The 15,416-nt window shown below is 37.5% G+C and overlaps 1 protein-coding gene across 1 annotated transcript; it reads left to right on the top strand.

Annotated features, from left to right (window-relative positions):
• The first annotated feature begins 12,884 nt into the window (after nucleotides 1–12,884).
• Nucleotides 12,885–14,905, top strand: LOC112185615 (F-box only protein 6). Its single transcript, XM_024323877.2, has one exon. It carries the CDS (start codon nucleotides 13,388–13,390, stop codon nucleotides 14,537–14,539), a length of 1,152 nt encoding a protein of 383 aa, XP_024179645.2. The 5' UTR covers nucleotides 12,885–13,387; the 3' UTR covers nucleotides 14,540–14,905.
• Nucleotides 14,906–15,416: the final 511 nt, after the last annotated feature.

Genomic DNA, 15,416 nt, shown 5'->3' with positions numbered 1-15,416 from the left:
AGGATTGAAGGCAATGTGCAATCCCAAGTCTCAGAATCTGTTAGTGCAGAACATACAACTTCTCCGAATTACTAGAAACGTACCAGATCGAATCAGACAATGAGCTTTATATGCATTGAAAGCTACGGATGTCTACTTTCTGTAGAATTTTACGGATCTCAATTTCGATACTTTAGAGAAAGTTATGATTGTTTGAGTGAAAATAGGTCGGACAAGAAACTTGCTCGGGATTTTACAAACGTTTGTGGAGAACTCAAGTTCCGTGGCACAAGATCCTCAATCCTAATGTTTTGAGGGCAAAGATTCAGATGAGGATGCAAAGAACACATGATTCCTACTTCTACAAGAGATATTTCAAGGTTTTTTCATACCAAATCAAGAAATGAATTTGAATCCAAGCCTTACAAGGAAACTTGAAGCCAAAGATGTGTAGAAATCTTCCCTATATAAGAGAGCACAAATTTCATATGAGGAGGAGTCTTGGGAGCACAATGTAGACGCCTAAGGAGTAGAGACGACTCATCTATTTTCCCCTTCTTTTCCCTTTCCATTATTTTTATATTTTTCCTATGTTTTATTTAGATATATTTTGCTAAACTTTTTTCTAGGGTTAGGATGATGCCCTGTAATTATTGTTTATGTACTTTGATGTTATATTGATGGATTTATAGTTTCATTATGATGAAAGCTTAATCACTATTTGAATTGATGCTTTATGTGTATGGTCTTTGATTGATCACCTTAGGGCTTTGCATTTAGTAATTGGAAGACAAATTTGAAGCAGTGATGCAATATAATTTGATCAACTTCTTGTGATTAAGTGTGGTAAATTACATAACTTGAGAAAGAATAACGGTTTGCTTGATTCTCTTATTTTCTAGAACGTAATGAATTCTTGCAGTTAAATTTATACCTGAGAAGGATAGAAGACATAGCTAGGTGATAAGATCTTTACCTAAGAGAGAGAGCATCATACACGTAAGGAAAACTATGGTCTAGAGTACCTGTGAAGGACTTAGATACGAGAATTATCATCTAAAGAAACAAACGAATCTGTTGACTGCATCGAAACATAAATAGGATTGTTAGTGGTTGATTCTAAAATCCTAGGTTATATCATCTTTGCTTTTCAACTTATATTTTGTTTGTTTGTTTCTTTAATTTTCACGGGAGAATCTTCAGTACATAGTGTGAAGATACACGCACCATTGAGATTGGACGATTTTGAGTGATAAATAACGGACCCCACATATGGATGGCTGAGATTACATAGTTGGTGTGTGTGGACTTGCACCACCGTGTATAGAAGAATTTTTAAATTTTCACATTATCTCTTTATTCAAAAATCTAAAAACAATCGTTTCAAAAAAAAAAATCTAAAAACAATATCTTCTTTCTCTTGATTGTTCATTGTGTTTATGTGTCTTTAGTTTGGATTAATTAGGTTATGATTTAAATTGATTATTAATCTTCAGTTGAAACGACATCGTACTTGCACACTATACTAATGACGATTCATACGCTTGCGAGTTTTAATTAAAATTTCACAACAGATAGCATTGTAATTTCATATATTTTTATACCCTTAAATGTAAGATTTTAGGCTTAGTTCTTTTCATTTTTGAGTCATTTACTTTGTCTTTGTGTTTTGTAGTTTAAGTAGGAGAAAAGAAAGATTTGGAGCTTAAGATCTAATACATGGTTGAAAGTGTGCTTGCTATCCTGAGTTTCCAGAATTACTTCTGCTGAGCATAAACTTTGAGGATTAAACTGTACATTCTCACAGGGAACTAGCAGGCAAGACATGCACCATTGGAAAGATATGGATGTTAGCTTTCCAAGGAACTTTACGGAAGTGTATTCGCATTCTTTTAGAGAAAGTTATGATGATTTAAGTGAACCCAGTTCGGAAAGGCAGATTCTGACTAGTTTTGCATATCTTTTCAGATATCCAATTTGTGAGGCCCAAGTCCGTTGATCTTAGCACTCGATAGAAACAAGACAAAACGTGAATGAATACAATCAGGAGTTTTCTTCTTGTACCAAAAGAATCTCGAGAATTTCTCTCCAATTAAAGTGCAATCCTATTTCAAGTTGGATAAAGAGACGTAAGAGCCAAGAAAGCTATGTTGGTTGGACTTTCTGTCAAAATAAAAGGGTCAGAAAGGTGAGATACAAAAAGGGGACTTGGAGAGCAGATTGGAGACGCAATAAGAGCAAGAGGAGTCACATCCATCTTCATTTCTCATTCACTATGTTTTTCTTAGTTATGTTTATCGTTTCTTTTTTGCTAAATTTCTAAGCTAGGGCTGAGATGAAACCTCTAGTATGAATATTCTATTTGTTTAGTTGGTTTGCTATTGAATTTCTAGATTGCTATGTTAAACTCTCTTAATCACGGTTTCAATAGAACTTTTATTCAAAATCTTTGCTCAGGATCAATAAGACCAAGGTTCTGTTTACTACTTATTTGGTTGGAGAACATGAGGCTTGATCAAAGATTAGATGTTTCCTAGGGTGCCAAAAGATAATTCAATCTTGTGATTAAAGAGTTGTAAATTAAGGATACAAGTGCTTGATCATAGTTGATATTCTTGTTTGCATGATTTCCTAGTTCTTTTGTGCTTAATAGAGTTGAACATGTTTGCTTGAACCAGATCATTAAGTGAAGTAAATAAGTTGGAATTCATGAGTAATTATATAAGAAGAACCTTCCCATATGTCCAGGATCAATAAGGCTTATCTACGAGAATCTTTAGCATGAAATCTAGGGAATTCAATGGTTATCATCTATCAATAGAGTAGAAGTACTAGGTGGTGGATTCAAAGTCTTAGCATTCAATTCTCATAGTTTTCAACCTTATGAAAAACTCTCTTAACTCTTTTGTTTCTATTCTTAGCTGTTTAGTTATAATTTCAATTATCACAATCTTCCCAAATATTTTTTTTATTTCTTTGTTCAATTGGTTATTTGAGTTAGAATCAATTCGATTTTCAATACTTGTTGGAACGGCCTCGTGCTTGTACTAACTATACTACAATCGATTCGTGCGCTTGCGAGTAATCATTTAAAACACAACAAGAGGGAGAATAGATAGTGGTAGTACTCTAGTAGCATAATTGAGTAATTGTTGAGAAAGTGAAGAAAATGGGGAGTTTTTCTAGTGTCGTGTTCTTCGTCAAGAGGTTAATTCACCGATTTGGATTATGTTGTAGATTGATTTAAATATCAAGGACTCTAATTACTCGAGGAACCAAAGGTTCGTGACTTCTGATGACATGAAAGTATAAGTATCAGAATTCTGATCAATGGTAAGCCCATGTAGCTACGCCCATGATGCGAGTTAACCATTCCATGAGAGAGATTGTTGATGGCTTGAGAGTGAAGGGTGGTCACTAACTTCCTTGAGTTTGATCCCCTTAACCTCTGGAGGGTTAGCTACACCGGTCAAATGGTGATTTCGATCAATGACGACCCGTTTATATTGCTAGGTAGTGGAAGCTCTTGCTACACTTACCTGGTTATGAGTTGATTAACTTGATTTGAGCGTGGATGCAGATACTGTCCACTGATAACAGGACTGGAATGGACGGAGCTAGGTGTGCGGACTTTGATAACTTTTTTTTTTTTTTACTTTTTTTATAAGGAGGATCAAAGGGTTTCACTCCTGCCCACATGATGACTCGAACCCATGACTTCGTGACTTCGTACATAGGTAGTGGATGCTCTAACCACTGAGCTAACACCACTTCGTCACTTTGATAACTTATCGTATCAAAAATCTTTCATTTTCTAAATCACTCTTTATTAGGGCTGTCATTTGGTAGGTTCGAATCGATTATAGACATTACCAACTTCAAAACCAAATCTTTTAGTTTCAAATTGAGCTACCATGTGCCAACCAATATATTTGGTATTTGATCATTTCTACCAAATTCAATTATTCAATTTTTGGTATTACAAATTTGTCCCTTAAAATCCATCAAAAATTGTCCTTAAGTGAGCAGTTTCAATCAATCTATATCAAATAAATAGAAACAAAGAGCTTCAACAAATTTAAGATTAATTGGTGCTTCTCTCTCTCTCTGTGGCTTTTGTAGGTTTTACAACTTTTCTATCTCCTTTGTATTGATCATGTGTTTTGGTGTTTTGGTGTTTTGGTTTCAAAAGTTCATGGATGTAAATTGGTTTTAGCTCTAAGAAATTTCACCTACGCAACGAGTGACTAGGAAAAACAAAAGGTTCATAAAGAATAAACAAAAAGTACATATTTTTCAAACGTATTAGAGTTGTTATATTTGTACATCCTTCTTATATAGATGCATATATATAGATGCACATCCCAAAAAGGTTTTTTTTTTTTTTTTTTGGAACTATTAAATCTACACGTCCATCCAATACAAAGAAAAAAGAATCTGAAAAATTGAAAAAAAAAATGGACTAGAGAAATACAGACATTCATGACGAAGCCTTCCTCGTCGACCACCTTCATCGGCATTAATGTCGATCTTCTCAAAACATGGTCAAGACTATCTTCGTTGAGTTGTTTTCCTTGTCATATGATAAAGTTCTATTATCAAAACCATATAAATTTAAAAGAACAAGGACAAGGATTGAAATTTAGTTGAGCATATTTAACAAAAAAACTCTTTCACATCCCGCGTTAAATTGCACTTCAATTCACTCTACAATTAACAATTTATGTAGGGGGGGGTGAAATTTGCACACCCAAACTTACAAACCACACACCCTTTTATTTTTTTAATAATATTTCAACTGACATCTTTTTGCACCTCCTAAACTCTTTTTTTTTTCTTTTTTTTCTTTTTTTTTCTTTTTGGGTCTTCTCTCTCTCTCTCAAACCACGACAAACGGGAATTCCCAATCCCTTGTGGAGAAGAACTACTTGGACGCATAACCACAAGACATGCCTGAGAAACATTTTTATCTGTGGAGCCATTGATTGCATCCATGTTAGTCGAACTATTCACAAAGACTGGGTGCGAAGATTGTTGTTCTTTAAACGAAGTACTAGCTATTGTACTATTATCCCTACTAGATCCATCATGATTACAACCAGCACTTACCGGATGAGAAATGAGCTCCTTACTTTTGGACAAGCACTTCCCCTGGTTACTTGTGTCAAGACTTCTTAAACCTTCTTCTAAGACCAAAGAATACATAATTCGATCCCCAAATTTGATAATTGACCTGATTAATTAATACTGCCAATCAACAACATGACCCTAATTCAGCAATTTTTCATTAGCCACCAATATTCACAGATACATGATAAACAAGAAGTAAAATTGACGAAATGTAGGGATTCAAAAATCCTATTGAACTGGTACTACTATCGAGTGTATTGTGTCAAGAAACCCTAGGGTTTAGCAGAGTGTGGCAGCGTCAGAATCGATCACAGGCGCCGGCCGACATAGCGACGATGATGTTTCTTGTCGTGAGGCAGGGTCTCACAGACTGCTGGGCGTGCGTGTTGATGCAGGTACAGATCCAAGGCGAGGGATCTATCTCTAGTATTGGCAATCTGACTTGTTGGTTGAGCACCGGCATTCTAGGGAAGCAGATGAGGTCGCACCGGCCGGGGACTTTCGGTCTTGGGAGAGAGACGCGCGGCGTGCTGTCGTTGCAGGCTTGGAGGTGTGGCACCTGGCTTGACGTTGCTTCTCGTAGGTGGATCCGGATCGACCTGCAAGTCGGGCGGTCCTGGTTTTTCCAGCTTGGTGTGCTGCTTGAGGTCACCATGGCCAGGCTCAATCGTGGTCGGCCACCGGAGGGCTGGACAGTAGCAGCGGTGGCTTGGTTACTGGGGGATAGGGCTGCTGTCTTGGCAAATCAGGTTTGGGCTTAGGCTTTTGGGCCTGGGCTTAAACTTGGGTTGCCGGGCTGTAAACCTAGGCCCACATTATGGGCTTAAGGTTTTTTAAAGTGCCAGTACTAATTCAGATCATGGTTCTTCAGAATTGGTAATTATCTTGAGTTGGACTAGAGGAAGCGGCTTATGGATGAGGAACTGACTCCTATTTGTTTGCTGGGAAGTGGCTTTCTGTTGGTACCGCAATTGCGTGCCTGGCTAATGGGGATACTAGTCAATGATTTTGCCCTAGAAGACACGAAGTTGTTCTTTGTTTATGGGTCCGCTTCCAAAGTGGGCTCAAAATCAACTTGTAATGAGTTTACATTACTTAGATAGGAGCGTGGTAGTTACCCCGCCATTTTTCTGTCTTTAAGTGTATGTTTAGACTCTGGCTTTTTGGCTGGTCATCTAATTCAATGAACATTTGTTTAAAAAAAAAGAAGAAGTAAAATTGACGAAGGAAACTACAAAATCACCAATCTTTCACCAATAGCTTATCAAATTCATGAAAATAAACCCCAAATCAATCATTTAGGTTTTCTCCTTTCCACTAGAAAGCACCGACCTTTGCACCAAACAACCAAATCCCAAATCATCCAAACCGTCCAAACCCAATAAAGATAGAATCTTTAATTCAAATTAGCACAAACGAAATAATGGGTGATGAAGATGGAAGAAGAAAGGAAAGGAGCAACTCGTGAGCGGCACGTGAGGAAGAGCCTCCGCAGACGAGAGAGGAGTAGGGAACGATTGGCGGTGCAGTTGGGGCCGAGATGGGCGCGAACCCAGTTGACTAGTGCTTGAACCCATTTCAATTTTCAACAAGAAGAAGACGAAAGCTTCATAAATGAATAAAGAGATTGAGATTGATGATAATAGAAACACCACCTAACTGAGAAAGAAGGGTCATAGAGAGAAGACCCAAAAAGAAAAGAAAGAAAAAATCTGAGTTTGAGGGTATTTTAGGAAGTGCAAAAAGATGTGAGTTGAAATATTATTAAAAAATAAAAGGGTCTGTGGTTTGCAAATTTGGGTGTGCAAATTTCACCCCCTTTATGTATCTCCATAACTTCGAATCCATTTCATTTCAAATATGATCCACGTCAAAATCCCATCACTTTGCAGTCCCCTAGATAAATTGTGCCAAACAAGGGACATTGGTTTGGAGATTTCTATCTCCCTCCAAATTATCTCGTCCCATCTTCATCTCAAAAAAGGGGACAAGGACCCCTCACCCAAACATTCCCAAAAAATAGTATGACAATTTTACCATGAGAAAAGTGAACTGTTTTTCAATTTACAGTGGCTAAAACTACCATTGCAAAATTGCCACTAGTCTTTTCTATTTTATTTTACAGGTGGAAAAATCACATATTCCCATCAAACAAATACACGTAGTGTTATCCAAACAAGTCATTTGCGCCCTTCCCTGTAATTCCTTCATTTCAAGCTTCCATCACATTGGGGTCCATTTACTTCAAGCTCCCATCACTTTGAAGTCCCCTGGGCATTTTCCACTCCCTCACCCAAACACTGCCAAGAGGTTTTGATGAAAGAACTTGAGCATGGAAGCGAGTAGTGAACTAGTGACCAGTGAGGATGGCCTCTTTCGCGATCGAATTTTTAGCAATATTTTTTTGAGTTAATTAGAGTTAGGGTACGTAGATTTAGAAGTTCATAAAAGCAAAAAAAAATTAGATTGTGTATCTATATAAATAAAAGAGAAGTGCAAATAAAATTTCTCATCATATTGTTTGGCTCCAAAACCAGTTGGCCACTGTCTCTTTTGAGCGTGTGCGCAGGCGTGCCAGCACTGTGGGGTAAAGTCGTTGGGGGAGTCCCTTGACCTGACTTCTTCTTCAAGCGTTGCAGACGAGGAGAGCACCAACCTCGCCGCAAAGGTTATTTTCTAGCCTTTCGAGAAAGGACTTTTTGCCTTACGGATAAGGGCTTTGGGTGTGATCTCTTCGCGTCACCGAATCGATACTCAATGTTGTAGGCTGAGCAGAGCAATCACTGGGAAGTTTAGAGAAAGCACGGGTTTTTTGCTAAAGCGTGACTTTAGCTTCGTTGGGTTGCGAAGGCGTTACCCTTACTTCGCTAGTGGTATCGGTGGCAGTAGCACTGGCAGTCGGCTCTTTGAGAGACTAGAACTGGAAGTACGGTCACCGGGTTTCAACAAGGTTGAAGGTTTTCTCCGGGGAGGCTTTGTAATCATTGGGATTGATTGATTTGAGAGAGGTCCTTTCGTATATCGTCTTTAGCCTCTATATACAGGCTGCTCGTAGATTCACTTTCCAAATATGAATGAAATACTATATTTTAGGCCACAGTTATTGGCCTTGAATTGACGCGCTCAAAGCAAGCGCGCAATTTAACCCTGAAATATCGTTAGTAGTATAAGCAAATAGGGATCGTTCTATCCGGGGATTGAGGGTACACTTGTAATTGTGAAACAAATAAAGAAAAGTATTATTTACAAAATAAAATAAAGAATATAAATATATACAATTGTATAAACAAATAAAGAATTAAAATAATAAAGTATTATTTACAAAAATAAAATAAAGAATAGAAATATATACAAGTAACAAAATAAAAAGGCGGGGGGGGGGGGGGTTAAGAATTATAGAATTAAAAATTAAGATAAATAAAATAAAGAAAATGTAAAACATATATACAAGGGTGAATCGCAAGGAACAAAGATCAAAATCACATCCATATGCAAGAAATCCAATTACAATTCCTATAGTTGATTTTAAATGTCATGAGAGAGGAGTTGATCATGTGAAACATTCGAAAGCAAATGATTTCCCATATTTTACTTTTCAATGCTAATTAACCTAAGCGAAAGCACCTAGATTAATCCTATCAAACATGCAATCAAGCCCTAGAAAGCTAGTCAATCATGACATGTTCAACGCATTAGACATAGAGAAAGGCTATCAACTCAAGTGTACAACTTAGTATGGAAAAGTCCACCTAATTTCAATCCTCTTTAATTAAATTCGGTCTTTGCACAAAACCTTTACTACTTTGATTCAAGTTTACAAAAAACGAAAAGTCGATTTCATGTTCTTAAACCTAGCACCAATTATATCAAAACCCTAAGTGTTTGCAACCACATAAGATTAAATAACAAAAGTTTTCTATCATGCAAATTTAATTAAACAAACCCACATAAGCAACATAAAAATCAACATATAGAAATCACAACTTTATCTCAAAACATATAAACGGGCTTTAAACTTTGCCCTTAACATTATTTGTTAACTAGAATTCATAGTCTTACAAAATCAAACAAAGAAAACAAGAGAAAGGATATAATACACCTTGGAAGATGAATGATAAAGCCTTGAGACGAAGAACTTGAAGATCCTTGAAAGCAAGCAATCTTCTAGGGACGACACAAGAGTGGATGGCGGTTGGGAAATTGATGTATTGCATGGCTTCTCTTTCTCTTGGCTTGAAAATGAAGAACAAGAAAACTAGAGAATGGAAAAGAAATATGAAGAGGAAATGGAGAGACAAGGAGATGGAATGGATGAAGGAATGTATGGGAAAATGAAAACTAAGGAAAATGGAGAGGAAATGGTGAGACAAGGAGATGAAATGGATGAAGGAATGTGTTTTAGAATGAGAGGAGAAGGTGTTTATATAGGGAAGAAAAGAAGAGTGAAATGATGAGTGGAAGAAAATAATGAAAGTGGAGTATGAAAGTGATTTGTAAAATATGGAAAAGAAAGAGAAATGATGAAATGAAAGCAAAGCATGAAGGTGCAGCAACATGGAAGTGATGATGATCTATTAAAGAGATTGTAGAAAAAATATATCCAAGGAAAAGAGAAAAGCATCTAGCTTTCTTCATGTGGGTGGGAAACATGAATATGTGGTGTTGAGCTGTTTTCAGGTCAGTTTCTTCCCCTTTATTCCTTCAATTATTTCTCCAACAAGACTTCATTATATGCCTTTGACTTCTTCATATGAAATGTTCCACTATGAGTGTAGATCATCCTAACAAATTTTCAGAGCTTCAATCCATGTGGTTGGGCCGGAAATGCTGCTGGACCTCTTACAGGTCCAGTTTTCCGGTTTTGCTTCTGTAGAAAATTGGGCTGATTGTTTGAAGGCCTTCCACTCATATTTTTCTCTGGCACTCTTCATAAGAAATGATCCTTTGGGTGTCTAGAATGGATCTGGAAGGTTTCAGCTCATTTGAAGTTCATTTGGTCAGGCGGCCGCTCCTTCTTCCTTGCTTGGCTCTGATTCTCCTAGCCGGAGTAAGAAAATATTCAAGGTTGACTTTTTAGTGCATTTTCATTCTTCTCCATCATTTCTAGGTAATTATGGACCTAACGCTCATTTCACCTTCATTTACTCCAATGTACCTAAAAATAGAAATTGAATTAAAATCGATTCAGTTAAGGAATTAACTAAGCAAAATGTGAGGAATTAACTATTAAAATATCACATTAAAATGCTCCTATCATGAATCAAATCAAAACACTTAATAGTTTTGATAACTATCGTAAGTAATAAAAGATTGACTCTGTCGTAGCAATCTTCTAGGCAAAGTTAATTACCTTTTGGAGTACTGGACGTAATCTTCTTGGTCGCGAGCTGTTGGATATGCACGTCTTATATGCCTTCGCGAAGACTTCGTAGCTCCATGCAATTATATATATATATATATATATATATATATATATGTATGTATATGTGTGTGTGTGTCTTCTTGGTGACGTTCAGCTTAATTACATGGGCAAGAATTGATTGCTTGATTGGCTGCAAATATCAGATGGCCTGGCCCATGCATGAGCCACTATACATGCAATCTTTAATTGCATGATATATATTCCTTGTTGATTTGTAATCAAGGATAATTACACCCTTCCTATCCTGTTCAATCTCCAGCAATCTTTTGGGTGCAATATATGTGGGTCCCTTGATATTTCCCTCTCATGCATGACACCTTTTCATTTCCTTAATTATTGTCTCACCATGTCTTAATTGCATGGTAAGTATATATGCATGCCAACTTGATCTTCGCGAGCCAACCAACTCGTCCGCGCTCGCATCCTTGATTATATCTTCGCGAGGACTCTTTAATTGCAATATATACCTTCAGCTGCAAGTCCACGCCATTTATTACTTAATCAATAAGAGCCCCTGTTTTTACGTCCACAACCTTTCCTCCTGCTCAATCTTGGTAAGCAAACAAATATCCTTAATTATTTGATAATTAATGGTAGATCAAGGAATATTCAAATTTGCTTCAAGATTGCTTGGCCTCTAAGTAGGCTTTATTTAGCCTCTAAATAATGTATTCCGAACTCGTAGGAAATATATCGCTTGGGCCACGGATATTGGCGCGGATTTCTTCGAGTCTCCCTTATCGGAAAAAAATGTTAATTTTGGATTCAAACACATATTATACTAAAAAAAAAAAACTAATGAGGTATAACATTCTGCAACACCTATTATAGTCTGCATGTGTAGAAACTCATCATAGACAGCAGATAACAATTATAGATTGCATGTAACATCTATTAAAGAAATTCTTTGGGGTTTCGTGTATGAAGAAACTCTTTTAACAGTTGTTCTTACACCTAACAAAGTGATTATGATATACATCCTTGTGACTGAACCGGAAGAAATTCCCTTCTCACACATCATTGGGGGGTCAAACTTCATTGCAGATGTCTTACATGCTTTGGCTACAAGAATCTACCTACTAACGTCTAGGAGCATAACCTCCCCCTTTTTGAGTACTGCAACTATTATTTTTAATGTGTAATTCGGATTGTATTAGAAAATTGTCTTTGTAATTTTTTCTCTAGTATAAAAAAAAAAACAAAAAAAATATTTCTCTCCACTTGTGTAGTTGTGTTCTTCAATTTTATCTAAATAGGACCACAGCTGCAAACTGTTCCAAGGAATACAACGAAGAATAGGAGATTTTGTGAAAATGAGAAAACCTGTCAATGTTGTCATCGAATAATCTTCACCTGCTTCAAATTCTCAAAATTGAGCAACCCGATACATGTTTGTTGCAACATCAATCTCAGATTTTAGAAGCTAAGGGCATCTCCAACTCTTTAGTCAAAAGCCAAAGTCATTTGGAAAATTTGACACCCCTAGTGTCATTACTATTCATTTATATTTTGCATTTCCAACCATCTTTAGTCAAAAGTTATAGTCATTTCATAATTTTAATTATTTTAGATAATTATTTAACTACAATATGAATTTAATTATTTTAGATAATAATCTTATATAATATATCGTCGTTTAAATTTTTTTTAAAAATTTTTATTTTATTTTTTCAAGTTTTTCTCGTTTAAAACTACATTACTCTATTGTTAACCGTTGAATTTAATTCATCGCATTTTTCTGACTGTCAGATTAGAAATTAAGTAATTATATATTTATTTTTTAATTTTTGATATCAATTAATCTTGGCTTTCCATTTTGAATCGAATTCATGAGGAGTGAATCAGAGCCGCTCATTTTGAATAGTAGAAAGTGGGGTCAGCCTTCTTCCCCTAAGCCATTTTGGCTTTCTACCTTCATTACTTAGTCATTTTGACTCAAGGTATAGCTCAAAAGCCATTTTGACACCCTTTTGATTTGGATTGGAGATGGTAAAAAAAAACTCCTCCGTCATGTTGGCTTTTGCCTCTATTATTGGAGATGCCTTACCCAAATTTTGCTTCTAAATAAATGTGGCTAACCAGATGTTTAATTACTTGTCTTATTTATTAGAATAAATTGTGAAAGGGCGGCTCCCTGTCCTACCTTAAGGTGCCACCTTAATTCATGAAAGACATGACTCACCATCCCTTCACAACCGTTGATTGGTCTAACTAATTCTTATAAAAATTAAGCTGTCACTTCAGCGTCCCATAGTTCATCTTATCTTCAGATTAGGAGCTTTCTTGACAAGGAATCATACAAATCACAACTCATCTTATCATTTACATACCAATTTTTCCAAGACGAATATGACATTTTTTGTCCAAACCAAAGATGTATCACACCACTTGGGCATCATGAACTTCTCTCAGACTTCATTTAAAAAACCCAGAAACAAATCCTCATGATAAAAGCAGCGGTTGGCAATATGAGCGAGGCCAAAAGTGAAAACAGAATTTATGCATAGCTCCAATATCCCATTGATGTCTATTGTCCTTTGAGCTCTACCAAGAACCACTCCTTTTAAGGTCTTTCATTTTTTTCTAACACAAAAGTACAAAGTAGAGAAACAGAGGCTCTCGCATGTGGGTCTCTGATATCTTATAGTATTACTTAGCTCATGTGGGTTGCGCATCCCAAGCCTAATCTGTTTCATATCCCTCTCAAATAATTCACCACCAATTATTGCTACGTGACCACACTTTGCATCATCATCGTCTTCATCGAATCCTAGCGTTTTTCTGTTCTATATAAGCTTACATATATACCTATCTTCGATCTTATCGAAAGCTAGCTTCCACAGTTTTCTTTCAACTATGTGGAGCGACCTCCCCTTTGATCTTCTCTCCAACATCTTCTTCTTCCTCTCCCCCGACTCTTTTGCTTGCGCCAAGGCAGCATGTCGAAACTGGCATCAAGCTTGTGCCTCCACACCGAGCTTCAAGAACCCCTTTTTGTTGCAGAAGCAACTTCACCCTCCATGGTTCATAGCATTGCCTCTTCGAAACAACAGCCTTTCTTGCTATGCTCACAATCCAATCAACACCACCAACAACAACTGGTATGAAATTTCTTTAGATTTCTTAACCCACCCAATTCGTCTCGTGGCTCACTTTGAAGGCCTCCTCTTGGTCCGACCCTCGATCTCTACCGTTCTCCAATTGGGTGTCTGCAACCCATTTACAAGGCAATACAAGCAGCTTCCGACGTTAAACATCAGAAGAACCAACCCGGCCGTGGGGGTGATATCACTTCCAGCATTTTCAAACACTAAATTAATGTTCGGAACAGATTCATTTCATTGCTTCGGAATCTACGTGGCTGGTGGGATGTCTGCGGCGCCTCGCGGCGGCGCCACGTACGAGCCGACGCTGGAAATGTACGACCCTCAACTCGACGCGTGGCGAGTTGTCGGGTCGATGCCGATGGAGTTTGCAGTGAGGCTAACAGTCTGGACTCCAAAGGAGAGCGTGTACTGTGATGGGGTGCTGTATTGGATGACCTCTGCCAGGGCATACAGCTTAATGGGGTGTGACATTTCTTCTAACAGTTGGAGAGAGCTGAGCGTGCCAATGGCGGACAAGCTGGAGTTTGCTGTGCTGGTTCTGCGCAATGGGAGGCTTACACTTGTGGGAGGGACATGTGCTTTGGGGGTTTGTATATGGGAGCTTGGTGAGGGAGAGAGTTGGGTGATGGTTGAGACGGTTCCTAGTGAATTGGGGATGAGGTTTATAGGGGAGAAGGGAAGTTGGGATAGAACAAAGTGTGTGGGGAGTGATGGGGCTATTTACTTGTATAGGGACCTTTGGGCAGGAATGGTGGTTTGGAGGGAAGTGGGAGAAGGGAATAGTAAGTGGGAATGGTTTTGGATTGAAGGGTGTTCGTCGATTAGAGGTAAACAGGTGAGAAATATGCAAATAAAGGGACTTCTTATGCATCCTAATCTTGTACCCTCATCCATTTTCTAATCAAATAATACCAGTTGACAACAGAAGATGACTGTAAACCATGTGACTTGATTTCTTTTTCTTCGCCTTTGCCCTCTTTTTCCTGTATAGAGTAGTGAAAAAGTCTTCCTCTCTTTCTCGCGTATTTGAAAGCCACCGGCCACCATCAATACTTCAATAGCCACCAACCGCAACACCTCAATTTGGGATGGCAATGGGGCAGGTTGCGTTTCTCATATCCAAATTCATTCCTCGCCCCACTCTCTAATTAAAATTATCGGAGATTCATCATTCCTAATGATAGAAACTACAACGTATTATTTTTTTGTCATCTCAATCTTACAAAACATGAACAAAAGGGAAAAAGACTACAAGACAAAAAAAAAAGTGTATAAAACCACGTACTTTTTAATTAAAATAATTTATTAGCGTAAATTCAGAAATGAGAATTGGAATATCATCCCCGCCCCATTATCCATTTAAAAAAGGGGATCCCCGTCCATTCCACAATTATCCCCAAACTCCTTTCCAATTATGATCAGGGATCCAATGAAGACCCGCTCTTTGTTTTTTGCAATTCCTACCCCAAAGCATCTACTAACTACAAATGAGCAGGATGTGAAAAAGATTTTAATGTGCGTCGGGGAAAAGTCTTGAGGTTTGATTCAAATCTTGAAGCATCTGATCCTGAAATTGTTGATAAGGATGTTAATGTGCAGATGGCGGACAGCGAGGCTACTCAATTGGTGGAGTGTACTGCTGCGGAGGAAACGGTGGAATGTGATGTGTCACATTCTACTGATAATCTAGTTTAATTAAGTTTTTTTTTGTTATACGCCTTAGTTGAATCCTTTTATGTCTACTTCGAGGTTTTTTTGTTTTTGTTAGAATAAAGGTG

This window comes from Rosa chinensis, chromosome 2 (assembly GCF_002994745.2).
Source record: "Rosa chinensis cultivar Old Blush chromosome 2, RchiOBHm-V2, whole genome shotgun sequence".
Taxonomy (NCBI): domain Eukaryota; kingdom Viridiplantae; phylum Streptophyta; class Magnoliopsida; order Rosales; family Rosaceae; genus Rosa; species Rosa chinensis.
Note: the sequence above shows the minus strand (reverse complement) of the source record. Positions and strands in the feature narration are given on the sequence as shown.

Coding starts and splice junctions, on each gene's coding strand:
- LOC112185615 (XM_024323877.2), top strand. CDS start 13,388: ATGTGGAGCGACCTCCCCTTTGATCTTCTCTCCAACATCTTCTTCTTC.